This window comes from Ochotona curzoniae, unplaced genomic scaffold, assembly GCF_017591425.1.
Source record: "Ochotona curzoniae isolate NIBS_2020 unplaced genomic scaffold, NIBS_Ocur_1.0 contig_64, whole genome shotgun sequence".
Classification (NCBI taxonomy): Eukaryota; Metazoa; Chordata; class Mammalia; order Lagomorpha; family Ochotonidae; genus Ochotona; species Ochotona curzoniae.
The window spans coordinates 27,655,813-27,682,582 of NW_024466502.1; the positions used below are offsets into that span (position 1 = coordinate 27,655,813).

General features: G+C 34.3%; 1 protein-coding gene across 4 annotated transcripts in view; it reads left to right on the forward strand.

Moving 5' to 3' along the window:
• The window catches only part of DACH1 (dachshund family transcription factor 1), a 367,142-nt gene that overhangs the window by 321,052 nt on the left and 19,320 nt on the right, over positions 1-26,770 (forward strand). For 3 of the 4 annotated variants that reach the window (XM_040991304.1, XM_040991307.1, XM_040991308.1), the window contains 4 exons: positions 9,333-9,484; positions 14,718-14,865; positions 17,681-17,824; positions 18,308-18,487. In XM_040991304.1, the coding sequence (XP_040847238.1) occupies positions 9,333-9,484; positions 14,718-14,865; positions 17,681-17,824; positions 18,308-18,420 (557 nt within the window). In that variant the 3' untranslated portion in view covers positions 18,421-18,487. Of the gene's footprint in view, positions 1-9,332; positions 9,485-14,717; positions 14,866-17,680; positions 17,825-18,307; positions 18,488-26,770 lie in introns of those variants that run through there. The other variant, XM_040991306.1, reaches the window with a different exon arrangement.

A 26,770-nucleotide genomic window follows, 5' to 3' on the forward strand; every position in this document is an offset into this window, starting at 1 on the left:
AATATTTTTTTCCCATATTAAGTCTTCCTTCAGTCTTCAAAACTCCTAATCCAGAGTCCAAATGCACTTAAATATCAGCAATTTTACTGTTCATCACAATCTGTTTCAATGAGTTTATATTGCTTTCTTTTTATGTAAGGCAATACAGATTTCCTTTAGCAACTGTTGCATTGAAGATGCATTGATGAATTACTTTATTCTTTCACTTGTTCTCAATTTTTATCTTTGCTAACTAACCCCGATTCAAGTTTATGCAAGCACTATATTTAAAAAAATAATTTCATGACCATTTTACTACATGTTTATGAAAAGCTGTGACAAAGACAACTATTACCGAAAGCACACATTTGGGCCCAGCGCAGTGGCCTAGCGGCTGAAGTCCTCGCCTTCAATGCCCAGGATCCTATATGGTCACTGGTTCTAATCCTGGCAGCACCGCTTCCCCTCCATGTTCCTGCTTGTGGCATGGGAAAGCAGTCAAGGACAGCCCAATGACTTGGGACCCTGCACCTGAATGGAAGACCCGGAAGAGCTCCTGGCTCCTGACTTTGGATTGGCACAGTACCGGCACTTGCAGTCACTTGGGGAGTGAATCATCGGATGGAAGATCTTTCTCTCTGTCTCTCCTTCTCTCTGTATATCTGCCTTTGCAATAAATAAGTCTAAAAAAAAAACAACAGCAAGAAAAGAAAGCTCACATTTATGGTACAAGAATAGGATTTCTTCCAAGGCACAATGAGCCCATATTTCCAAAAGTAATTTTATGATAGGTATGTTTATTTGTTCATTATTCATTCAGTAATATTTTATATAGTACTATAATATTTTGCATTTTATAAAGTAGTTGCACATACATCTAATTAGTTTTAAGCTATAATCGCTTGAATTTATAATAATTTGTTGTAAAAGATAAAATAAATAAACCTCCTAGGATATAAGAGATGAGCTCTTTGTTGTACAATTTGCTGCTTAGTAGCGCAAAGAGTTGAACTCACATTTCCAGAATTTGACCTGGCTTACTTTTTCCCCGTAGCTGTATCAGATGCAGAATTTTGGCATCAGTTTTACAAACATTTCTGGAGTAATTTTAAATTCAGAATTTGAAAAAAACAGGCTTAAACATTAGCAATGAAAAATAATATTACTGCAGAATATTCTTAGATATTTTATAAACTCATGAAAGTTATGTTGATAACTTTAACGTGATACTACAAATGACTTTTGAAATGAAAATAATATACATAATACATGTATTTTCTGATATTACATGAAGGTTTAGGATCGTATTATCACACTTCATTGTTCATTTCTTATGAAAAAGTAAACTCATCATGGTCAGGGAAGCAATGAGTCAATATTGGGGCTGCCGTGAGTGCAGTGGTGTCAGTCCCACGCCTGAGGACCTGCTGCTGTCCTCGCTACTCTGCTTCCCATCCAGCTCCCTGCTAACACACCCAGGAACAGGCTGCAGGTGATGAGCTAAGTACCCGTGTCTCTGGCACCCGAGGAGCAGCTGTGGATGGAGGTCCTGGCTGCTGGCTTTTGCCTGATCCAGGCTTGGCTTATGTGGCTATTTGGGGAGTGAACAGGCAAATGAAGATTATTTTTTTCTCCTCTTACTTGCTCTGCCTTTGAGATAAATAAATAAATAAATAAATAAACAAATAAATAGATAAATTTTAATAAAATTAATTAATATTGAGTATCATTATTCAGCTTAATTTGAATAATTATATCTTTGGTCTAGATCATTTTCCAAAAAAAAAAAAACCCCACTTAAGTACAAATGCTTAATTTTTCCTTCTCTTCTGGCTAACCAGTGTGGCTGATGAGTTTATAAAGCATTTACAAGTGTAGCATCCAGATACTTTTATGAAAATTCAATTAAAATGCTACAGAAAATTTTATTTTTGTAAGTCTTCACTTAGAAAAGTGACATAACTTATCTTTAGTATGTTTGATAATATTATTTTTCAGTATGCCAATACAAAAAGTGATTTCTGAAAAGTTTCCAGATGCTACAAACTCTAAACATGTTATCTACTTCTTAAAAGATGATTGTTTTTCTAATTGGAATTTATGATGCAATGAAAGACTTTAGAGACACAAACAGAGACCCTCACATAGACACACACATACATATACAAGCGCATGCACTCACACACACGCACGCACTTGAAAGAGAATGTGTAATTCAAGCCCCAAAGCATCGTTTATGAAAACAGCCACTGACTTAGATTTTATTAACAGGAAAAAATTTTTTTTTAAACACAGACCCATTTTTTTCAAACAACATTGTTCTTTAGGATTTCCTGCTAAATTTTTACTTTTGATAAGCCTAGAAAGGAAGAAGCTTGTCTTTCCGAGTCATCCATCTTCCTAATGGCCCCTTATTGATTAGTAATTTAAAATATGAGTAGAATTACAATATACTGTGGTGAGAAAATGAGCATTATTAATATCCTTCATTCATTTTGGAATTTTTAAAGTTTTTCAGTTTACATGTTTGCCTTTCCATTGTCTAGTATTGCAGTTGGATATATATTGTTACAGTGGTCATGTTTATTACCTTGATATTTAGATATTAATATATTTTCTGGTAAAAAAATCATTTCTTACATTGTCATAAGTATTATTCTAGTTTTTTTTTTAAGAAATCCACTGTATTTGTTTGTCACTCAATTAAAATATAAGGATCCTTACAGGGAGAGAAATTTAACGTAAAAGTTACGATGCCTGTATCCCACATCAGATTATCTGGGTTTAGCTTTTGGTTTGATATCCTGGCTCTGGACTGCTGCTAAAGCAGACCCTGAAATACAACAGTGGTACCTTACGGAATTCATGCCTGCCACATACATAGAATATCTGGGTTACATTCCTAGTTTATGGCTGGCAACTGCAACCCCTGCTCTCTCAAGCATTTAAAGAGTGAACCGCAGAATGGGAGCACTCTCTTACACTCTCAAATTTAATAAGAAATGAAGGAGAACATTTGTTTTAAGATTTATTTTTTATTTATTTGAAAGGCAGGGTGATGGGGGTGGGTGGGTAGGAGAGATTTTCCATCTGCTGGTTTGCTCCCCAGATTGAAATGACTCCTGGGACTGTGCCAAGCCTAAGACAGAAGCTTGGAAATTCTTTCAAGCCTCTCACTTCAGTGCCTGAGCCCATGCACTTGAGCCGTCTTCCTTTGCTTTCTGGGGTATAATAGCAAGGAGTGGGACTGGAACTGGGGTCCATGGCCTTGGTTGATGACAATACAGGTGGATCCCCAATCCCCTGTGCCAGAACGCTGGCCCTAGGAGAATGCTTCCAGAATCTTAAAACAACTAATCTAGAAAATTACTGCCAACTTCTGGACTCAAGACTCTGGATATGATGGTTCTGCTTTGTATTGTTTGTTTAGCTTGGCTTGTTTTTTAATGGAGTGGAAGAGCAGCATCTTAAGCTACTGTTTGCAATTCTGATCACACATCAGAATGCTAGTTCTAGCTTCCTTGTTTTACTTCCAGTCTTACTTCCAGATAGTTTTCCTGGCAAAGCAGCAGGAAACAGCCACCAATGTTTCCGGGTTTCTGTCATCCAGACCAGGATGGTGTTCCTGGCTTCTGGCTTCGGCCTGTACCAACGTTGGCTGATAAGCATTGAGTTAGTGGACCAACTGATAAAAGATCATTTTCCAGTTGTGTCTCCCTCTCTCTGTTATTTTTCTCTTCAAGGAAAAATATAAGTCTTTAAAGAAATGGAATGCATTTCCTAAAAACAAATGAAAAATAGAACCCCTATGTGATCCAACAATCTTGAAAGAAATGAATTAAGTCTTTTAAAGAGATAGCCTCATTCCCATGTTTATTGTGGCAGTATTCACAATAATTAAGGATTGCTAAATTAACCTCTGAATGGGTAAATAAAATGTGATTCATATATGCAAGAGAATTCTGTTGAACTACAAAAAGTTAAAACTGTGTGTGTGTGAGAGAGAGAGAGAGAAACAACATCGAAAAAACTAATGGTCATGATGTTGGGGGAAATAAAGCAGATGCAGAAATACAAGGACCACATGATCTCATTGCAATAGAGAATCTGAAAGTATTGCTCTTATAGAAGTTGAGTGTACAATGGCGATTATGAGAAGCTGGAGAGAGTAGGGAGGACAGAGAAATGGTTAATTAATGAATGCTAACTTGATTATGAGAGAAAAGTCTATTATACGGGTGACTATTGATGATCACAGTGCACAGATTTTTTAAAGCTAGAAAAATGATTTATAATATCTTGACATAAGACAATGATAAATAGGGTAAAAGAGATAATAACTAATTTTCACAATAAATGGTACTCCAAAAATGTGTACAAATTTTATGTACCAGTTAAAACAACATCCTGATAAATGTTACTCTTGAGGATGCTTCCTTAATTACCAGGAAGGTGCATTTTTCTCTGTTTCCAGTTTACCTTCATAAGTATCAAAAGTACTTGCCTTAGAGCTGACTGAAATATTCACTCTTACAAACTGATATGTTCCCATTTTCCAATCATTGACAGTGAAACCTCTACTGAATTAATTCTAATGAACAATTATGATGAAGAGTGGTGTTCTTTTGTCAACCTGTGTTTTTAATTAATTAATTAATTAATTTTATGATACATTCTTATAAGCTCAGGGATTTCTCCTCCCCTGTGTCCAATTTCCCACCCCCTCCCACTAATTTCCCCTGTATTGTTACAGCAGTATAGTCCTTTAAAAACAGTTATGAGTCCATCTTTCTGTTGTTTCTGTGTATCCTGAAATTGTTGGTATGAACAGTGGCAGAGAGTCCAGCATCCTATCAACATATATTTAACAGTTTCATTGGGAGTCCATCTTTGAATTGGAGGCAGAGATGCACACTGCAATGTATCTTTATTTCTCTATATGATAGTCTGAATTATACAGTTCCTCTAGATGACTGTATGTGCATGGCGTGTTTGCCTATACATCTATGTATTTTACATGATGGTTGACTTCATATGATATTTGTCGTTTGGGGAGTGGCTTATTTCACTGAGCATAATGATCTCTAGTTGGGATCATTATGTTGCCAATGGTATAATTTCATTTTTACCAGCTGAGCAGTATTCCATGGGTTAATGTATCACAGTTCCTTTATCTATTCACCTTTTGATGAACACCTGAGTTGCTTCCATACTTTCACTACTGTATGTGTCTTTAATGAGGAAACTACATTCTAAAGACATAGTTACGTATCCTAAATAATGAAACTGCATAATAAATTAACTCTTTTATATATTCAAAACTTTTTATTATTATTTTTTTTTTTATTGGAAAGGCAGATATACAGAGAGGAGAGACAGAGAGGAAGATCTTCCGTTCGATGATTCACTCCCCAAGTGAGCACAACGGCCGATGCTATGCTGATCCAAAGCCAGGAGCCTCTTCCGGGTCTCCCACACGGTTGCAGGGTCCCAAAGCTTTTGGCCGTCCTTGACTGCTTTCCCAGGCCACAAGCGGGGAGCTGGATGGGAAGCGGGGCTGCTGGGATAGAACCGGAGCCCATATGGGATCCCTGGCGTGCAAGGCGAGGACCTTAACCACTTGTGCCACCGCGCCGGGCCCCTATTCAAAACTCTTTAAAAAATTACATACTGTTTTTGTTATCATGGATGTGCCCCAAATTATGCCAAGATTTAAGAGTTTAACCAGAAAGTATTAATTATCTCACAGTGTCTCTGAATCAAGAATAAGGGCTGTGTTCAGGCAAAAAAGGCGAATCCATTCATTGTTTCTTCGAGCTTCTGGTGCTTGTGCACATCTCTGGACTGCAGCATAACAACTTCTCTGCCTCTACTCTCTTCTGTGTCTTCTGTTTCCCTTTTAAATCTTTATTTATTTCTTTGAAGGTAAAAAGAGAGAAGAGAAGAGAGAGATTGGTATCTCCCATCCACTGGCTCATTTTCAAAATGACTGTGGCAGCTGAAGCAGGGTCAGGCAGAAAGAAGGAACCTGAACCTCATTCATGTCTCCTACGTAGGTGGCAGGAAGTCACGCACTCAGGCTATCTTCCTCTTCTTATTCAAGCACATCAGTAGGGTGCTGGATGAGAAGCAGAGCAGCCAGGACTTGAGCCAGAACAAACACGTGATGCTGGTGTCACAGGCAATGGCAACAGCGTCGTCTACTTTGCCAATTGCTCGCCACATGTTCTGTTGCTTTCTAATCTTCCCCTGACTTTGCATTGGATTTAGTACCCTCCCCAAACCAGGATGATCTCTTCATTTTTGCAAGCTGTTTTTGCTTATAAAATAACATTCCTGGCTTTCAGAAACTTAACATGGAGGTAACTATTCCACTAGGTCACTCTTCAATTAGCTAGAAGAGTATGTGATCATCATTTGTACAACTCTTACTAATTTTCCATGTTTAAATTATTTAAAAGTAAAATGTTAAAACACAGATTGCACTGTCAAATAATATAATAAGCAAAGAATTATGGCATGTGACAAGCCAACTTTCTTTTAAAGATTAGCTTTTAAAAATATGTGCAGGCATATCAAAGTAGTTTATGTATCTGTGCTTCATCATTCATTCACACTTTGAAGTAGGCGGGGATTATGGGATGTCAAAACTCTCTTCCACATTGCCTGAACTCTCAAAGTTTTGCTTTAATCTTTCTAGAATATTTAGGATATCAAAGGTCACTTCCACTTCAAAAGGAAGAGCCATGTTCTCAATTTTGCAGCATTTGTAGGAAGATCTGAAAGAGGCCTTCTATGATGTTAATTGCTACTATATAACAACTTTCTCAAATAATAGGGTATTGAGGCACAAAGAAGTATTTTTGTTGTGTATTTTCTTATTGATTATTTTGTCTTTTTTCAAAATGTGTGTTCTTCTTAAGAATCACCGTTGCCCCTATTTCTGGTGGGGGCTGTCTGCCCTATATTTTATTCTTGCCTATAGGTGGAGTTAAAGCGGGTTTATGCAGCCTCTCAGTATGTACAATGATCAACATAGAAACCCAATAATTTCAAATCAAAGATTAGTCTATTTGCAGACAGCTGGAAGTGTGAGGACTAAGACACGCATGCCACTGAAGCAACTGTAGAAAATTATGCATGCAGGCAAGGAAACCCACACTCAGACATAAACAGAATCAGCTAAACCCTATAGCTGGATAAATAAAATATCTAAATGAATAATGATGGAAGGCAAAGTATTTTTGCTGACTGCAAGAATTAGCTATTTAACAACTAGCTACCCTAGTCTACATGAGATTTTTAAGACTTCCATTTTTTAGCATTTTATCTCCAGTGTCTAAGACTTTGTTTATGTTAAATAAATATTGACTGTATAAATGTATACATCATGAGTGATTTAATGATTCAGTTCACACCACAGCCAAATATAGTCAAGCACAAATGCATTAGAGTTAAATAATCGTGGGAATGATGAAACTTACAGTTAAATTTGTGCATGTGTATTCGCGCAAGTACATGTGTTTCTTCTCTTGCTGGACAGTCTAAGAATTGTGGAACGATGGACTATAATGCTGAAAGCAAGCTCAGGTGGGCATCTGGTACAAGACCTTTCTTCAAGAGACAAGCAATTATTATGCCCATGATCTATTAAACTACATTTTCTTTAGCATGTGACAGCTAAGGTGATACTGATCAAAAAATACTGCTGCCCATCCTTAAACAATTTCACATGCACAGAGATGTTTAACAAGTGCCTTTTGGAGCGCTATGAGAAAACACTAGCAGCTTTGGTCTGGAGTAATTTATGAGACCCAGGTAAATGGTATCCAAGATCACCTTGCTCACATTAGCCATGTGGTGGCACTACCCCTGCGTCGCAGTCTTTGTTTAACCTTAATGACAAGTGTGATAAGAAAATAATGATGCCAGGAGTCCCACTTTAGGTGCTTCCTCTGTTTCTTCATCCAGTATCTGTACCCCTGATCATCTGTCAGTTTGTTAATATAGGGCTGGGTGGAGGAGACATGGCAGAGGAGTGAGTGAGAGAGAGATGCTGGGAATAGGCCTTGTATTCATTACTCCCCTCCCCATCTTTCTTCACTTTTGCTTCATTACACAGAAATGTAGAGAGGTGAGGGAGATGAATTCAACTTGTTTTGACAATACTGAGGGACAAGAAAGTGTGGCAGCCTCCATACTATTTCTGCTCCCGAGAGAAGTAATTGGAAAACGTGTATGGGTTAGATGTTGTAATGAAGAATAAAAGAATAACTGAGGAGAACAGTGAATTAAATCAGAAGACAGGTGTGCAGAAATTTTTAGCCATTTGCAAAATGAAGCGATACTATCAGGACTGTGCAAACACAGTGCTCTGATTAATTTTCCTGGGGTGAAAAAAAGAAATATTTATAAAATTGAAAATCCTGCCATGAATAAAAGTTTTTGTGATAATAATGAAATAAAATAAGCTATAACTTGTAACTAGAGCATATGAAGCTGTAAAATGGTTAAATATTAAAGAACTGAACAAAAAGATTTCTTTGTGAACGTAATAGGGTTCTGTGTTAATGGATTACTGTATGTTGCTTAAAATGTTGAAGAATTTCCATAAACAAATTAATGACTAATTAACCTTGGAGAACTTTTAGGTTTTATTTGCTAAATACGTTAATGTAATTTGTATTTTATTCTCCTGAACACTTTTTCAGATAGAAAAACTATCTTTGATTTTGTTATGAGGGTAAAAGGTAGTTAGATCAAAGTCCTTTCGTTTCAATGACAATAGACAATTCAGTTGTAATTCAGATATAAAATATTGGGATCTGGATTCTGGTTTTTTACATATGGGATGAAAGCTTTTAATTGTACATGTTTATAAATTCTTTAAGAGCACATTTGAACAAATCATTGGTAGAAAGGAAGGGTTAATTGAGAAAAACATCCTCCCATACAAAGCCGTCTGTTATATGAAGCTCTGGAAATATTCTATTGTCAGTCCAAACAGAACAAACTAAAATGAGATAATTGGAAAGGTGTCCATAAAGCCAGCCTGAATATATTATCACAACTATATATGAGATAATATTTGTTTTAAAAAGATTCTATGGCACTGTAAACTCAGTCTCATTAGAGACTGCATTTAAAAGGCTTATAAAGTTACTCATTAATGTTATCTTGTTGTATCTCCACAGCTTTTTCATTAAAGAAAATTCAGCAGAAAGCATTTTCTCCTGATAGCAGGAACCAATTTGCAATAAATGTTCTGGAAACCACTAGGGAAGCCATTACTGAGGTCTAATAAAAACAGACAAGCGTAACTTGTTCTATATTTTTGTTTCAATCACATACAGATGAGACCCCGCTTTCTACGCCAACTGCAAGAGACAGCCTTGACAAACTTTCTCTAACTGGGCATGGACAACCACTACCGCCAGGTTTTCCATCTCCTTTTCTGTTTCCTGATGGACTGTCTTCCATAGAGACCCTTCTGACTAACATACAGGTAGGCCTTTGTGCAATCTATAAAAAAGGAAAACAAGAAACTCAGTTTCAGAAGTTTCTCCCCCTCCCAAAGATTCATATTATTCCAACTAAATCAGCTCATAAGGCTGAATGAACCGTGGTGTTAAAATTTTTTTTTTGTGATTTAGATTTTAAACAACATACTGAATCGAAATTGTCCAGAGATACTCAGATATGTACATTAAACTTTAAACCATAATAAAAACGTATATGAAAGTGACAAGGGAATTTTGAAAATAATTCAGCCTAACTGCTCTTTTCGTTGCTGACTAATGGGAGGAATCTAACTGTTTAGGTCTGTCTGATCCATTAAATGATGACATACCAGTTCTAATAAATATTTAGCTATTTTTAAACTGCTAGCTTTTCAGTGAGGAAATATGTTTGAGCATTAAAAATATGTCTAATATAGATGAATAAAAGAAACTCTTTTGTAAATAAGTTTGTTGCAATTAATAGGTTTCTTCAAAGAGGAGACTTCAAAAAAGGCATACAAACTTTGCACGGATTTCCTATGTGGTCTTCAGGATGTATATTTTACGTACAGTACATTATGAATCAAAAATACTCACAGTTAACAATAACACAGAGCATGGAGCCAAGATAATAAGAGTGTTTGGAATAGAAGAAAACATAATTTTCTTGCCCACACATGAAGTCATCATGTGGCTCCCAGATGGGGATTTTTGCCGTCTACTTCTCAGTATTTGTAGTAGCTACTTGTAGGCATAAGCTTACAGATAATGTGCCTATAAGTTACTTTAAAATGTTGGGGTTTTTTTCATTTTAACAATCCTTCCTGTTTGATTTTTTTTTTTTTGTATACATTCCTTACCATATGAAACTTTTTCCTAGTAGAAATGTAATTAATTTTATTTATTTCTCTAAGGCTATAACAGCAAGCCTCTAATATAGCATATCTTCTCATCTATTAATATGGCATCTCTAATACAAATATAATTACAGTCTCCAGAACTGTATTCAACTGTAAGGTTTTAGATCTCAGTAATCGAAATAAATCATCCATGCTGCTTAAACTGCTAATCATCGCCAAATAGTTGACTGTATTTTAAAAGATACATAACTTTTTTATATAAATTTCATCCGTTACTGTTTTCATGAGGTAGAGGTTTTAGTAATTTTCTTTTTTTTTGTGTTAAATGTTTTCAAGTATATTCTTCAACATTGCTGAATTCCCTATGCAGTAGAGCTCCTTATCCTGGAGAGAAAACATTTCTGGGTTACATCAGAGTCGAACAGCATGCTCTTCTGCAGTCACAGTTTACATACAAATCCTTGCCGTATTTGAGATCACAAAAAGTCACTCACTGCCAGTTTGTGAGTGCTCATCCAGTGCTAGGCCTGCAGAGGTTATCCACAGCACTAAAAATATAGGAAAAGAAAGGGCCAGCCCTAAAAGCAAAACAAACAACTAAAAAACCCCTATGCCTTGAAGCCATATTTTAGCAAAAGATGATAATACAGTCAAGATAGCTAAATTTAGGGAGTTGCATCTGAATGCGTCTTTAAGACTAAATTGTCCTTGTTCAAGTCAGTCTTATGCATATAAACATATTTAGAGATAAGTATATATTAAATGTTTACATATATCTGTGCAAATAGCAACATGTAAGTACATAAGATAAAATAGAAATAAGGCATCTTAGTGAAATCCAGGCAGAGACATACTTGCACACACATGCATACATAGATATATATACACATATGTGTAACACATGTGTACATGCACGCTTACACAAATATACACACAGATACTGAATATGTGCCTAGTAATGAGTGCACTTCTTTTTAACAAAAGGTCACAGGTATTCTTTATTACTGTTCCATTTATAGACTTTTGTTAATATTCTAAACATGGTAGAACAGGATCAACAAAAATGGTAAACAATCATGTCCCTGACATATTAGACATATTGTGTGTGTGTCTGTTTACTGTCCAAATCCTGTTTTGAGTAAATATATTCAGCCTATCTAAAGGTGTTCTCTGTTTTCCATGTTAAAATGGAAACATACTTTTTGTGTGGTAAGTTTAAAGTTCCATATAGCCTCTGAGAATCCTTTATGTTTTATTAGACCTAATGATCACCACCCCCTCCCTTGAAAATAATGTGCTTAAAATGTTGTTTCAATACCCACTAATTTTATTCATGGCGTACTGTAATTTGGCAAATCCGAAACATTAAATTTTTTTTTTATTCTTTTCCATGATATGGTTTTGTAGGTATAGGGATTCTCCAATTAATCTCCCCCTCTACACTCCACATTCTCTCCTGCTGCCCCTCCACCATACTTTCTCCCATGTTATTACAATGATATTGTCCTTCAGCAATAATCACAAGTCCAACATTCTGCTGTCTAACTGTATCATAGTGTTGTAGGCATAGACAATGGTAGAAAGTTTAGTATCCTATTGTCAATGTATATTTAGTATTTTCGATGTGAGTTCTCCTTTCATTCAGTAGAGATGCCTACAGCAATGTGGCTTCACTTCCTGGAATGCTAGTCTCCATTATTTAGTTCATCTGTGAGAATATATTGAAACACATGTTTACCTCTTGTCATTGGTTTTCCATGAATTTGGCTTAAAATTCTTTTCTTTCACATTGTTGTCATCCAATTTCAGCATTTTAAGAACTGGTTTATTGTTGGAGAAAATTTTATGTTTTAAGTTTTCTATCTTTTACTGAAATCTTTGCTGTCACAGCATTTTGCTGGATGCTATACGTCCCTGAGAGACCAAAATTTAGTATGAATCTACCTGGAAAATTTACAGAAGTTGTACATACCAACTCAGAAGTATTACTATTATTACTGATGGTTAGCCTACTGTTCTAATGATTTGTACATTTTGTGAACACCATTTGATACTGCTTATTGAGCTCACTGCTGCATTGAAATGTAATCAGTTTTCTGTTTTTTTTTTTTTTTTTTGCAGCAGAGCTGTCAGTGGCAATAATAATATACTTTCATATATGCATCAGTTTGGCTTCAGTGCAGATTTTTGTTTATACTGGACTCCTACTGATGTGCACTGATGTAAAGCTTAAAAATGAAATTTAATTTTATATAGCTTATAAGTATTCCCTACAGGGTATTGGGTAGTAAAAGCTAGTATTTTTCAGACATAATCAGCAGGAATAGGTAATGTATTGCCATTAGCCACATTAGCAACAACTGTAACAAAAGGAAGCAGTCATCATAAATGCTCTTAGCAACTTCATTCTTTACAAAGGAATATTAATACAAAAGTACACAAATTAGAGTTGCCATTTCACATTATTCAACATGTTTATTCATAGTGATTGTTTCATATTTAAAGAACACCAAAATATTGTGTTTTGTCAGCAAAGGACAATAATAGTTTAATAGTAATTTATTTTAAACAGCTACTGATAATACAACCAATCAACACATTAAGTGGTGCCAACATTGGCATCTTGCTAAATAATCTCTAGACATTGCACAGAGAGTACATCTTTCAAAGAGAAGTCAACAAGAGCAATCAGAGCAGAAAATTAGAATTTGGTATCTTAGAATTAAAATACAGCTAAACTAAAGTTTTAATTGGGGTGATCTAAAAGGGCACTTGATGTAATGATCTCTTTCATTTGTTACTAATTGTTTGTTCCTGATGAAGAAGAAACATACAGAGGAATGTTGCTGGATCGGTTAAGATGGCAGTTTCCTTAGCAGCTATGGTTTACTGTAAAAATAACAAAAGACCGTGGAGGGACAAGCTGCTGCTTGGAAATCCTCCTCCAGCTGATTTCAGATCACAGGGATTATCACAGGATATTCAGGATCAGATATAGCAAATATGAAATGTGTGCTTGAAAAGTGAATGAAAACGGCTTTTGACAATGCTGAAGCTGTCCCGTTGGCTGAAGTAAGGTTTTATCTCTGCTGGGATTACAAACCAAGCTGGAGTTTAAATTCCTGATTCAATGTGCTCTTGTTGTCTCTGGCAGGAGGGTTGGATCCCCTAAGTACATCTATATTTCATTTGAAAATTTAGTCTCTGCTATTCATCAGTCAAAATAATACCATTTGGTGGTGTAATTGGTCACAATATTTAGCTCTAATTTTTACAAAATTTTCTGGCATGTAGCATCTTAAGAGAGAAAATATAAAGTGCGCTTTTTATATATTTAATATTCTTATAAACTCATTTTTTAAAATCCCAAAACATAACTAAACTTCAATAGCACAAAGTCAATAAATATACAAATATATTTCTCGATAATCATATGCATGATAAATAAAACTTATGCTTACCATATGCCCTTTGACTTATGCTAACAGTTTCCTAAAAGTGTTCCCAGCTTGTTACAAACATACCGGATGCTTTAAACAAATGGCATATTACATTTGAGATCCTTTAAATATATTGCATTTTGTAAAAGAAAAAAAAATAGGAATTCAAGGTTTCTATTCATAAAGTTTAAAAATCTGCAATATACTTCTAGTTCCTACCAAGTATATAATAGGAAAAAGGAAGAACTATTCATGCCTTTGGGAGAGTTTACATTAGAGTGGAAAAGTCACCAAATAAATCAGTCAGGAAGTAAATTTGTAGCCTTAGTGTAATAGTGGTAAATACCATGAAGAATTTGAAGGAATAACAAACTACATTTGGAGGAGTGTTTCAGAGAGAGGATAAGACAAATAGCTATGGCGATGCTGAGAAAAGATGAAGTAAAATAGGGCTGTGAGCCATGTCAAATCCTGGAGGAAAAACATTCAGAAGTGCGATTGGACACAAAGAGCAGAAACAAATGGTTGCAATGAGGAGGAACCAAAAGACATTGCTGCCTGTGTAGTCTTGTCAGAGGGAAGGAAGTGAACTGGAGCAGAGCACTGCAGCATCCCGCGGGGTTGCATCAGATACTTACCTGTGCAAGGATTTCAGGCTAAGGTTTTGCTCAATTCTTGTTTTACAGATGCACTTACGTACATCTTCTGTTTAGTGCTGGACTCAGCTAACCTCATGCCATAAACGTTGTTCTTTCTAAAATAGTTTAATTAGGTTGAGACATTTCATGTTTCACTGATACTGTGTTTTAGCATGTGTGTGTGTATGAGGACTAAAGTTGATAAGAGGGTTCTTCTTGCTTTAGCATGATGTTTAAGGAATGAATGAAATATATTGTGTACTAAAGCATATTACAGATGAGAATACCTTCTTTGTGCAGGGGCTCCTGAAAGTTGCCATAGATAATGCCAGAGCTCAAGAAAAACAGGTTCAACTGGAAAAAACAGAGCTGAAGATGGATTTTTTAAGGGAAAGAGAACTTCGAGAAACACTTGAGAAGCAGTTGGCTATGGAACAAAAGAACAGAGGTATTTCCAAATAAGTGTAAAACGTTAAGGAAAACAATCAACGTAATAGTACTATGCTAAGTGTTTCACTTTGATTCTGTAACTTTTTAACTTATTTGTAGCTGAAGTTCAGGACAAAATTGGAATCTTGGGCTCTTTGTATATCTTAATCTCCAGAATATAGGCTTTCTCTTTTGTCTCTACTACAGGCAACTAAAATATGTCCATTATATTATTAATCATTTAATTTTATTGCCTTTAGAGGCTAATGAATTTATATTTTTAAGATAGCAATGAGCATTGATAAGATGACAACCATAAAGAAAAAAAAAATTCTGTTCATTCACAATTGTCCTTTGAAAATGTTATGAGCTAAAGTTGTAAAACAGACATGGAAAACACCGGTTATTTAAAGTGAAGAAAGATTGGTGAGATATTTATCAACTGAAATTGAGGACTGATGAATATCTGAACAAATGAATATCTTAACAAAGTTAAATGTTTGTATGAGTTTCTTTGTGAATATTTATGACCATTCAACAAGGTCAAACACAAACAGCAAAATGTTATATGAGTTCTTTTCGAATGCAAATATTACTTTTATTGATCTGTGAACTGTTCTTTTAACACACTTTATGATACATCCATGCCTAATTCTGAAGGTCACTCAAGATTATATGTTCATTTTATGTATGAATTTGAAGAGCATTTCCTTTACAACCAATTCCCCTTATGCTTCAACTATAATATTTCTCAAGTACTGTAGGACAGAGAACTCATTTTTACTCATTTAATAATATCCAGTATTATTGCTCTCCATATCCTGTTTTTATGTATATTGACATTGTCATTTTAAACATCATTATGCTATTTTGCTATTAAAACTACCAGGGCTTACCAGACTGCTTAAGGGGTTACTTTGAGGCAACAGCTGGTGGGTCCCCAGCATGAATTTCATTTGGGAACCTGTGACCTCAGGTGAAGGCATAATTGTAGTAGCTTCACATAGTTTTTGTTACTAAAACTCAAGACCAGATAAACATTATAAATGGACTTGTTCTAAGTAAATAATGATGTTTGGCCAAATGGTTCAGTTGATAGAACACCTTCCAGGAAACAAGCCATTTCCTGATTTTTGTGCTCAATTGAACAAGTCTTTTGTAATAATTACTAAGGACAGGCCCTTCAAATACCGACGTTTGTTTACTTTTGAAACCTTTAACATTTGATTGGTTCAAGCCTGTTAAATGTCCATTCTATTTTATTTGTTTAGCCACTAGAGGGCAAAACATTCACAGATCACACCAAGAAACTTCCCATTTAATTAATAATGAATGGTAAATTAAAGATAATAATAACAATACTTGTATATTATTAATGTGCCTCTCCAAGCCATGCATTACTCTAAAGAGACTGAGTGGCAACCTACCTGCTTTGATACAGTCTTACAGAAAGAAAAATGAGCAGTCATGATAAAGCACTCGATGTTGAGATTCTAGAGCCGGGAGGGCTACAGCTCATAAAAATATTTTTACTGTTTTTTTCCATGGAGGCTTATATAAGCAATTGTCTTTGGAAAGGGAAATAGTACCCAAATAATTTTGTCAAGGTAATCATGAATTCACATGAAACTATAACAACAAACTCAGTAAGTTAATGGGCTGCTATTTTAGCAATATCAATAATGATAAAAATGGAACGTATGGAATTCAGAAATGAAACCATATGCGTTTGATTTATTTTTACTTACTTTATACTTTAACTGCATATCGTGTAGGATGAAAACAATGTTTTTCATTCATCTGTAGAAAGAAGGCAAATAGTAAAGTTGGAATGATTTCCTGTCATGTCATAACAAGCAGAATTTACTTGTATGCTGATTCTATCACATTGATCTATAGTGTTTATCAATTACCAGAAAAAATGAGTTCAAAGAACACATATGTCCTTCCAATAAGTTGGTTACTTATGCTATTTAGTAAAAGTTAAGATGACTATGAAACTGAAAGTACAATATATACTTTGAGAAAAGTATGTTATTACATATTTGTTATACATTATTTGCAAATGTTTCAATTGTCAAATGGCAGAACAATGTGTAATAGTCAGCATTTTGTATTATAAAGTGCTTTATATGAAAGCTATTTTGTTGTCATTAGTGTATTGTTTTTAGCAGTGAAGTTTCATACTTCACCTGATTACTGAAAAGTGAAAGTGTTGTAACTTTCTTAAAGTATTATGATGGTGTGAATTGGCTAAGAACAGATTCTCCCCTAACAAAATTGTAATAGTTTCATCAAAAGAACTACATTTCTTCATCTCCTTGTTAATAGCTGAGAGTATTTTGCTCATATACAAAATATTTCTTGCATATTCTAAACTCTGGACTCAGAAATGTAAGAATCATTGTTTCCAAAGCTTCAGAGAGGAAATACTCCATTGGCTATTCTAAAACAACTCCTGGTAAGGAGACAGGAGGCACACTTGTGAAAGCCTGCACCATTCAAACCAGTCTGCCCTGTTCTAATTCAAGGGCAGAGAACTCAACCAAAACATTCATTTAATCAAGCGTTCTTTATCACTGAATACAAATGTTTACTAAAATTAGCTTCCTATTAAATTTATCTCTACACATGACAAGTAAAGGCATTCTTATAATGGTTCAAGGCTGAAATAAAAATTAGACATTTTATTGGTAAAGGTAGTTTTTTTTTTTAACTTTTTCTGGGAAAGTAGACTCATTTCAGGAGGAACTGAGTCATAAAGTGGTAGTCATTTGAAATAAAACAATGTTGCAAAAAGAAAAAAAAAACAGTGTATTTATGCTCTCTTCTAGCCATAGTTCAAAAGAGGCTAAAGAAAGAGAAAAAGGCCAAGAGAAAATTACAAGAAGCACTCGAATTTGAGACAAAACGGCGTGAGCAAGCAGAGCAGACGCTAAAGCAGGCAGCTTCAACAGATGGTCTCAGGGTCTTAAATGGTAAGAGGGTGTCCGTTTGTGTATGATCCTTTTCTTTTTCATACTGAAAAGGCAATTGAGACCTTGTATTTGCACATCCCACCATTTCCTGATGTATTCAACTATTCTTATAGTGAAAAACAGGTGAGAAGCATGTGATCGGAAATCTTTATTTCTGAGGTGTTTCCACTGCTTTTGTACTTCACACGTGTCTGAAACCTGGTGATACCTCTCTGTTTAATCAAATGTATCTCCGCTGGAACATAAGAAAATATTAATCTGTTCCCAGCCTCTATCCTATTTTATGAACAAGATTGTGCTATTCACTTATCTACTCGAATCTGTACAAATTCTTATCTTTATACCTTTTGTTCAACCTTTAAAAGATGACAAAGATTTATGTAATTTTAATTCAGCACCGAAGTAACAGGTTGCTCTTTTTTTTTTAAAGGACAATAGGAATCAAATGAAATATGTGTCACTCTTACCTTTTTGTGCTTTTAGACTCTCTGACCCCAGAGATAGAAGCTGACCGCAGTGGCAGCAGAGCAGATGCTGAAAGGACAATACAAGGTAGGCATTTGCAGAAGGCTATAAATCTAGATCTTGCTATATGAGTTTTTCCTCAGCTTTAGCCTGCTATTCAAGCATGTAGCCTACCATCTGGGCCACATCAAAACAAGTTCAAACAAGGTCAAGTTCATCTTGCTTGTTTATACGAGTGAATTCATTTTGCGCTGATAGATTTTCTTTAAATTAACAGGTCATTTCTGTTTATACAGTGCAATTAAAAAGGAATAATTAATTTTAAACAATGTATGATTTAATCTTGGACACAGTAAATGTGTTTTATTGAATGTTTGAAGCCCAGTCTAATGCAAGAAAGATGTATAAATAAAATCATGGATAATCAAATGTGTCATTCTTAAAACTTAAGAATATTTACCTACTCATTTTTTTGTGGCAGTTACTGCAAGGTACAGTTAAAATTGATTAGTTGAATGTTATCAGTAAATAAGGTTCTCTAATTCCCATGTGTGTTTCCAAATGTCCTCTGTGCCATTATATACATTTTAATAACACAAATCTGCTGAGCAAAATCATATTTAGAATACTAAAGGGAGTTGATTAAACACTTAGAAGATCTAAATATGTATATTGCTGAGAGTATATTGTTAGGAAAGAGCAAAATCAGAAGGTACCATTTATAGTCAAGCATGTATTTTAGGTAAGAAATTAAATCTAACAACATGAACACTAAAGAGCACAAAAGAGCTTTTTTTTTCTTTTTAAAATGAAGGTAAGTCTTCAAAGCGAGCCCTAAAATGCCTCACTACCATAATCCCACCATTGTTTTGCATTTTGAGCTCAGTAATTTTTGAATATTGACTGGCAATAACTGTATTATTCAACAACTCCAAAACTGTCCTTGTTTTTGCTTATTATAAAGAGCATACAATTTCATGAAGAATCATGCCCTAGTGTTCTTGATGCACAGGAACACTTTTTATTGTTGAGATTTCTAGTAACTGATTCGTATTTTATGCATTTGGCAGAAATAATTTAAAATTGGGATAATATCAAATTTTCTTTTCTAAAGGTTAGCTTTAAATACTGAATTGTATAGTGATCAGCTTGTTCATGCTGTGAGTCCTAACAAAGTTGTATATTGTCATGATGTGTGCTGCAGTTAAAGAATATATATATCATATTTCAAACTTTTTCTAAATTCCATTTGGATTTGTATAAATACTCATGAGACAGTTTTTTGTTTTGTTTTGTTTTGTTTTGTTTTGTTTTTTAGGATACCGCTAAATGTCCTCAAGCTCTGTTGTGGCCGTGTAAATGCTCATGTACACTCTCCACACCATTGCTGCTTCCAGTATCTTCTCTCTTCTAGGCAGTGCTCTCAACTTAAGGGAACTCTTTAATATAATCGTTGGCTCTTTATAAAGCAATCTCTATAACTCATTCAAGTCTTAGTTGCTTCAGATAATCATATAGCTTTATCTAATTTAGTGTCCAAGGTACTTGAAAGTTCAGTGTCTCAAAAGGAAAACAAATGTCCCCTATCCACAGGCTGGTCTACTTTCAGCTTTCCTTCCCTGTGATAGTCCCATCTACTACTCTGTTTTTTTTTTTTTATAATATATAACATAATGTGTAGCATCCTTCATAAAATACAACAAGATAAGGGTTGAACTTCCTTCAGTCTCTTACCACCATCTCTTCTTAATTGCAACTCTCCCCTTCATCTCTTAGTGTACTGGAATTTTATTGTTATTGTTTTCCTGAAAACATTACTGCTTTCCCCTACCATGAGTGTTTCGCACCTTGTTCTTACCATTACGAAACCACACTCTATGTTTTCTGGAGCGATGGATCTGCCATTGATGAACGACTAGGATGGTGGCAGAATTTGTGGATCTCCAATACACTGATTATGTGATATTCTGACTATCAATGACATGCTAATATGAGCAAATAAAAGATTCTGTGATTGTGCCCAGGAAGGTCAGATTATACATTCTGACAGAATTAATCCTTCTTCTTAGTGGTTGAATCAATCATATGCATTTATTCTTTGTGTGCATTTTTAGTGTTATTTTTTCTTTGCTCATTTCACTTAATATTGTACTCTTCAGAGATTCACTTATATATTATCCCATTTTCAATTCATATTGAACATAATACAATAACATTTTCCAAGACACATTTTATTCTATACTTAGTCACTAAAGACTTTCTTCTTCTCTTTTTATATGTCATTGTTACACATGGCTGACTCTTCTATATTTATATATTGACCACCTCAACCACTTTTGACCAATATATCTGTGGTAATAACATGGACGGGTAGGGGATTTTGCTGTTTCAGCCTTTCAAAAATATCCAAACCTCTGGAAAGGATACTTTTAAATTACTAGCTTCTGTTTTTGTTTTTGTTTTTGTTTTGTTGCTTATTTTTTAAGTAAAGAAATCCATCTGCTTAAGCCAAAGATGAAATTAATGGGGATGTAAGCCACACATCCTCTGACATTTTGGGTTATCTGTAAGTTATGATCACAATATCTTGAATTCTCTTGAAAGTACATCTCTTTTATTTACATCCACTGGCCATAATCAAAACTGTTTGGCTTTTATTCTTTTCTGATTGATCTCAGATCACAGAAAGCCAAATATTCCTCCAATAAAAGCACATAAAAGACTTCCCTACACATTAACAGTCTTTTTTTCTTTCAATTTAAAAATATCTTCTTTCTACTTCCTGGAGACTTAAAGATAGATGCTGAATTTTAAATTAATTCATTTATTCACCAAATATTTACCCAACATTGATGATATGCCAAGCACACTTTTATGATGTTACTTCCTTAGAATTGGAAGAGGACCTTAAAATACATTAAATCTCTTTATTGTGCAAAAGAAACTAAGGCTCCTAAGAGTAGATGATGTGTTAGAGATTACATCAAGGGTTCATCAGACTTTGGACTACAATGTCGTCGACACCAAATTATTTTCCTCATTATATTATTAGCATTGCTAATGATATTTTCCTAACTCTTTAAAATGCATAATTATTTGTTATTTGTTGGAAAAATTATGACTCCAAATTATCCTATTCCAACTTGGCCTTGTGATATAAATGTATAACTTTCATCAAGCATTTTTATATAAACAATTGCTTTAGCGCTCAATGAATCTCCAAGAAATGCACTTTATTTCATAAAGACTTGGGAATATGGTAAATGAAAGTAATTATTTCTTAAAATAACAAGTTCTTTGTTAGGAACTTGTATTTATTAACCCTTTCTTGAATATTCTGATTTAAAGGCAAGGTAACCTAAATTCAAAATACATGATTACATTTCTCACTGACACACTGGGAGTGGAGTTGCTGAAATTTACGTCATGATTTTAAAATTATAAATTTTTTAATTCTGTTTTTTATGACTTGCTGCCTGGAATAACCACTTACAGTCATAGGATTCCTATTGAATATTTAGAACTTGTCTGTTAGTAACTTCAAACATTCGAAGTGATCTACAGCTAGCAAACATATAATTATATTTTCTATCCTGTTTTTCAATTTTTTATCTTCTATTATACCTAGACAATATTTATAGATATGCAATCACACTAGGGAAAAACCTCACTTTATGTGCAGAAAATAAAGTGACATAAAGAAATCAAGGAAATAATCAGAATTAGATGGAAGATCCATCTAGATCTCTATAACTTAGCATGAGGTGAATTTTGTGCGACATTTAAAATTTGTATAGCAAATTCAATGTCTAAAGAACATCATGTTTTTGGAAATTTATGTTTAAATGTGTATTGCTAAATCATGTCTCAGACTCACATTTCTGTAGTCTTAAATTGAGCCTTACTTAGATTGACCAATATTACAAACTTACAGTCTGTGGAGATCTACAAGAACTTTCAAAAAATTATCTATACCAACTTTTCCATATTTAAAAATGTCTTAGATGAAAGGGGATAAAAGGCAAGACTTTGTTAAAAAGACAACAAACAAGCCAACAACAAAAACTAGTTTCTATGTCATCATCGCATAGTCACAATTATTTAATCACTTACCAGAGGGATTACTTTGAACCATTTTTTCTTGATCTTAAGATATAAACACTGGAACAGTATTACTATGAACAAAACAAAATAATAATTCAAATTTGCTTCTAATCCCTTGCAATTGGTATCTGGTATTAGGCATCATTTCAGTGAAGCTAATCAATTTGAAGCGCTATTGATTACGTTGAACAAAAGGTGATATTGATTGCCAGTACTACCATTAAACATGTTAATTTCATATGCCATTATTAACTACTCAAGAATCTAGACAATCTAAGTTATTTATCTTAAATAGAAAATGTGGTAAACACCTATGTACTGAGAGATCTGATAGTATTTAGAATCGTATTTTCTCACAGTTTCTATTTAAGCATTCTTTTATAAGTATATGTAGAAAAAAATACATATGTTCTTCAATGTAAGTGGATATGCTTAAGTTCTAAATTCTGAAGGCCCCTTGCAGAGTGTGGCAAAATACTTAGGTAACTTAGATAATTAAACATAAAACTAGACACAATGGGCACCATAAAGTATGGAACTATTTGGAAATAGTAAAATATAATCATAATTATTTATTACATAAAATAGTTTAGATTTTTGATTCCAGATAGCTTTCTCTAAGCTGTTCTTCCTTAAAAAAATGCATTTGTCATCATTATATATCAGTGTTCAGTTGTGACATTTCATGAGATTTTGTGACGTTAATTCTAGTTGTATTTCGTTGCCCAAATATTAGACAAAGTAAGTTAAAGAAAAATGATCTTAGTTTATAATATTTTGATATGATTTTTTTCTAGAAAAGTAATATGATGATGTAGACTTTGTAACTATGAATGTTAGGGGGATATAGAAATTAATGCAGTTTTGGAAAGGAAAGTATACATTGTTCAAGTTCATTGTTAAGTATTAAAGCTGAACATTATTAATAGAAAGTATAGTTATAATTTTGTATAAGTTGAATTGAATCAGATTTGCTTGATCATGTTTTGTGGTTTAGCTTGACAATTGCCTGAAGACCTGAAATCAAACAGCAGTGATCAATGGAAATTAGGAAAATATTAACAAGGAGACTTACAGATCAATGATAGCTATGTTTTGATGAGTGACTAAATAGAGTGTATCATTTAGAATTACAGGTCATCTTTATTTGGTAGGCTTAACATAGAGCTAGATGAACTGCATAAAAAAGTTCAAGAAACTTCTGGAATTTATGAAATTAATGATTAACGAAATAAGGTAACCCTCGCACAAAAGGAAATTTAAGCTTAAGACCTCTTTTTTAAATAATATGTAAAAACTCAGTTATAAAAATGGTAATGTCTATCCACTCACATCTTTGCTGGATTCCAATGTAGCGGTGACTGGGTGTAGGACAGAGCTTTGTGTCATAGAATGAGTGGCAAAATACATCTCTGTTATCTTAATCTTACACACAATTTTATCAATGGCACTTTTTATTATCATGATTACCAAACAATTGAGAAAGTTGATTTTTTTCTATGGTTAGGGCATTCAAAACTATCTTTAGATCTAAAAACTTTTTTTTGGCTTTTATGTTTAACCTTTATTATCAAGGGAGACAGTTGATGAACATTATATCCAATTAACTTGTTCGTGAATATCATGATGATTGAAAATGTGAATAGTACCCACCAAAGCTGACAATGCATACCATGTAATAATATAGATGGGAGCTAATTCAAATGGTTGCTATTCACAAAGCCTGTTTCCTCTTCTTGCATCTTCCCTTGTACAGTGGAGGTATCATGGTCTTTCCTCTTATAATGCGAGTGCCATGGTCATATGACAGAACTTTTAAGTAGAAGGGTTTTTTTTTAAGGCATATTTAACATAAATACAATTTCAAAAATTACTGAGAAATTTTAATTTTAGTAAGGCATAAGAATGATCCTCCTTTTTAATTCTAACCAATGAAGTACGAGATTTGGGTGAGCACATACACATGGTTATAGAAGATATGTTGTTATTTGTGAGAGTGTGTGTTTGCTGCGACATTCAATACATATAACACAGTTAGATATGAATTCTATAGGAAAAATAGACCATCATCATTTAGAATATAAATATAAAAATGCTTATGGTGCATTATGCCACCTCCTGTGGTTAGGGACAGAACGCAGACATGCCACAATAATGTTTTTTTTTATTTCTACTGTTCGAACCATATTAATGAGAACATCATTTTGGAGAACTAATTATTTCTATTTGTCTTGTGTCACACTTTCTAATTCCCCTATATTAGCACAGCCAAAGCAAATTAATTGCTTTTCCAGCAGTTGAACCTTGTCCAAGAATGAGCTCACATTCCCTTCCAGTTTCCCTGTTTCTAGCAGTGTATTGTGTCAAAAATTTCTCTTGATGCTAAGCATAGTCTTGAGAATATCTGTACAGATTTCTGTGTGCTCACTCGACGGAATTTATAAGTTTAAGTGACCCGCCAGGAAAGATAAAGTTCTTAGCTGCAAGATTATACATCAAAACAGTTAAAGTGAAATTAAAATTAAATGAATGAATCTCACTGAAGCAAAAAAAGCAGTAATTAATGGTTCCCTTAATTGTCTTCATAAAATATTTGCATGGGTCTAATTTGCATAATTTGCATGTATTAATTAATCTTTCAAAGGAATTTTGTGCTGAGAGAAGCCAAAAAATCTCTTTGTTTTATTTAAGATCTAATGAAATATTTATCTTCTTTAATGAACTTCTCATCTTCATTAAAATAAAAATTACACAAGTTTGTATGTTTTAAATGTTGTTATAATTGAAGTATTTCAAAAATCTCTTTGGACTTACAGCAGTCAAAAACAAACACATTATTTAGCTTTCAATATCGTTTCAACAGCAGCGACACTTTAAAACAGTTCAGTTTCGCTTTCTGAAAGTTGTTAAGTATTTGGTTTTAAATATAGCTATTTTGTTTTCTTCTTTTAATCTAAATGTTTAATTGGGAAATAGTTTCTGGTTGAAAATATTTTAGCTGCTTCAAGGAAATTGGCTCATAAAAATCCATTTCTTGTTATTGAAAACTGCTAGATCAACTAGCAGCATTTTCTGTGAGAAGCTGTCACTTCCGTCTTCTGTCTAAATCTGTGCTGAAGAATTGCAGCAGGGGCTGCTCCTTGCAACTGAGAGTCACACTGTAAACCAAGAGACATGCCTTACGGAGGAAGAGAGCCAAATGGTGTATATCCAAGGAAACCGGGGCATGTGGAAGAAACCTGGGAGTCAGAAAGATACAGGTGAAGGGAAACCTAGAGAATTCATTATTTATGAAACAGGAGTGCTTCGACATATTAAAAAGAGGGACCTCAGCCAATTAATGACTTTCACAGCTACTTTGCTGATCCTGATGGTGAGTTCATTTTACATGTGAGGAAACTGAGTCACACAGGCAGCTGGATGGGAAGTGAAGCAGCCAGGAGAGGAACCAGAGCCCATATGGGAGGCCAGTGCTTACAGGGAGAGGATTAGCCAGTTGAGCTAATGTGCCAGCCCCAAATTCTGTGGCATTTACAAAAAGAACTTAGATAGTATCTGATAAAGGTGAAGTACTGAATATAATTCACCATATTTAAGATTATGAACAAATCAATGCAATACTACATTCAGTAACATTCTTTTTTTTTGCAAAAAGTAGACACATCCGGATGTCTTACTGTTTTGCTAGTAGAATCTGAGAGGTAGACAGACATAGGCAAAGAGAATTCCCATTGACTGAATCACTCAGTAAATGTCTGGTAGCCAAGGACTCAGTCCAGGTCTTGCACACGGTGGCAAGGACAGTCCCTTGACCCATTGTCTTCTACCTCCCAGGGTGCCCATTAGCTCGAAGCAGAGGACTGGAGCACAAACACTTGGCCATGGGTGTCACAGTCCTACTTGCCACTGTCTTGTATGCAAAAAGAAAAACTACCAGACTGTTACTCTTACCTTTTCTTCTAGTTATGAGTGAAATCGCTAACTAAAAAATATAACCACTAAGTTCAAGATGGGGTAAGGATTTCAATATTTATGTAGTGTGAGATTCATTTGTAAAATATTATTTATAAATATTTATCACTTCAAAATGGAATATAAGATAAACTTGTTTTTTACTCAGATTTAAGAAGGAAGTGTTAAAAGTTTCCTATTCTTAAATTATATTTTGAAAAGTCTCTGGTAATATGATTGATATTTTTATGTAGTGTGGAGTAACGTCAGGTCCTTCTAATTCATACATAATCACACTCCAGAGATAGTAAATCTCCATAGTTCTGCTTAAGCTTACTAATTACACCTATAAAACAATGAATGATGGCTACAAATTATGGAGTCTTAGTCTCATTTTTTATTTATTTCTCCCCGGGAGAAAGGGTG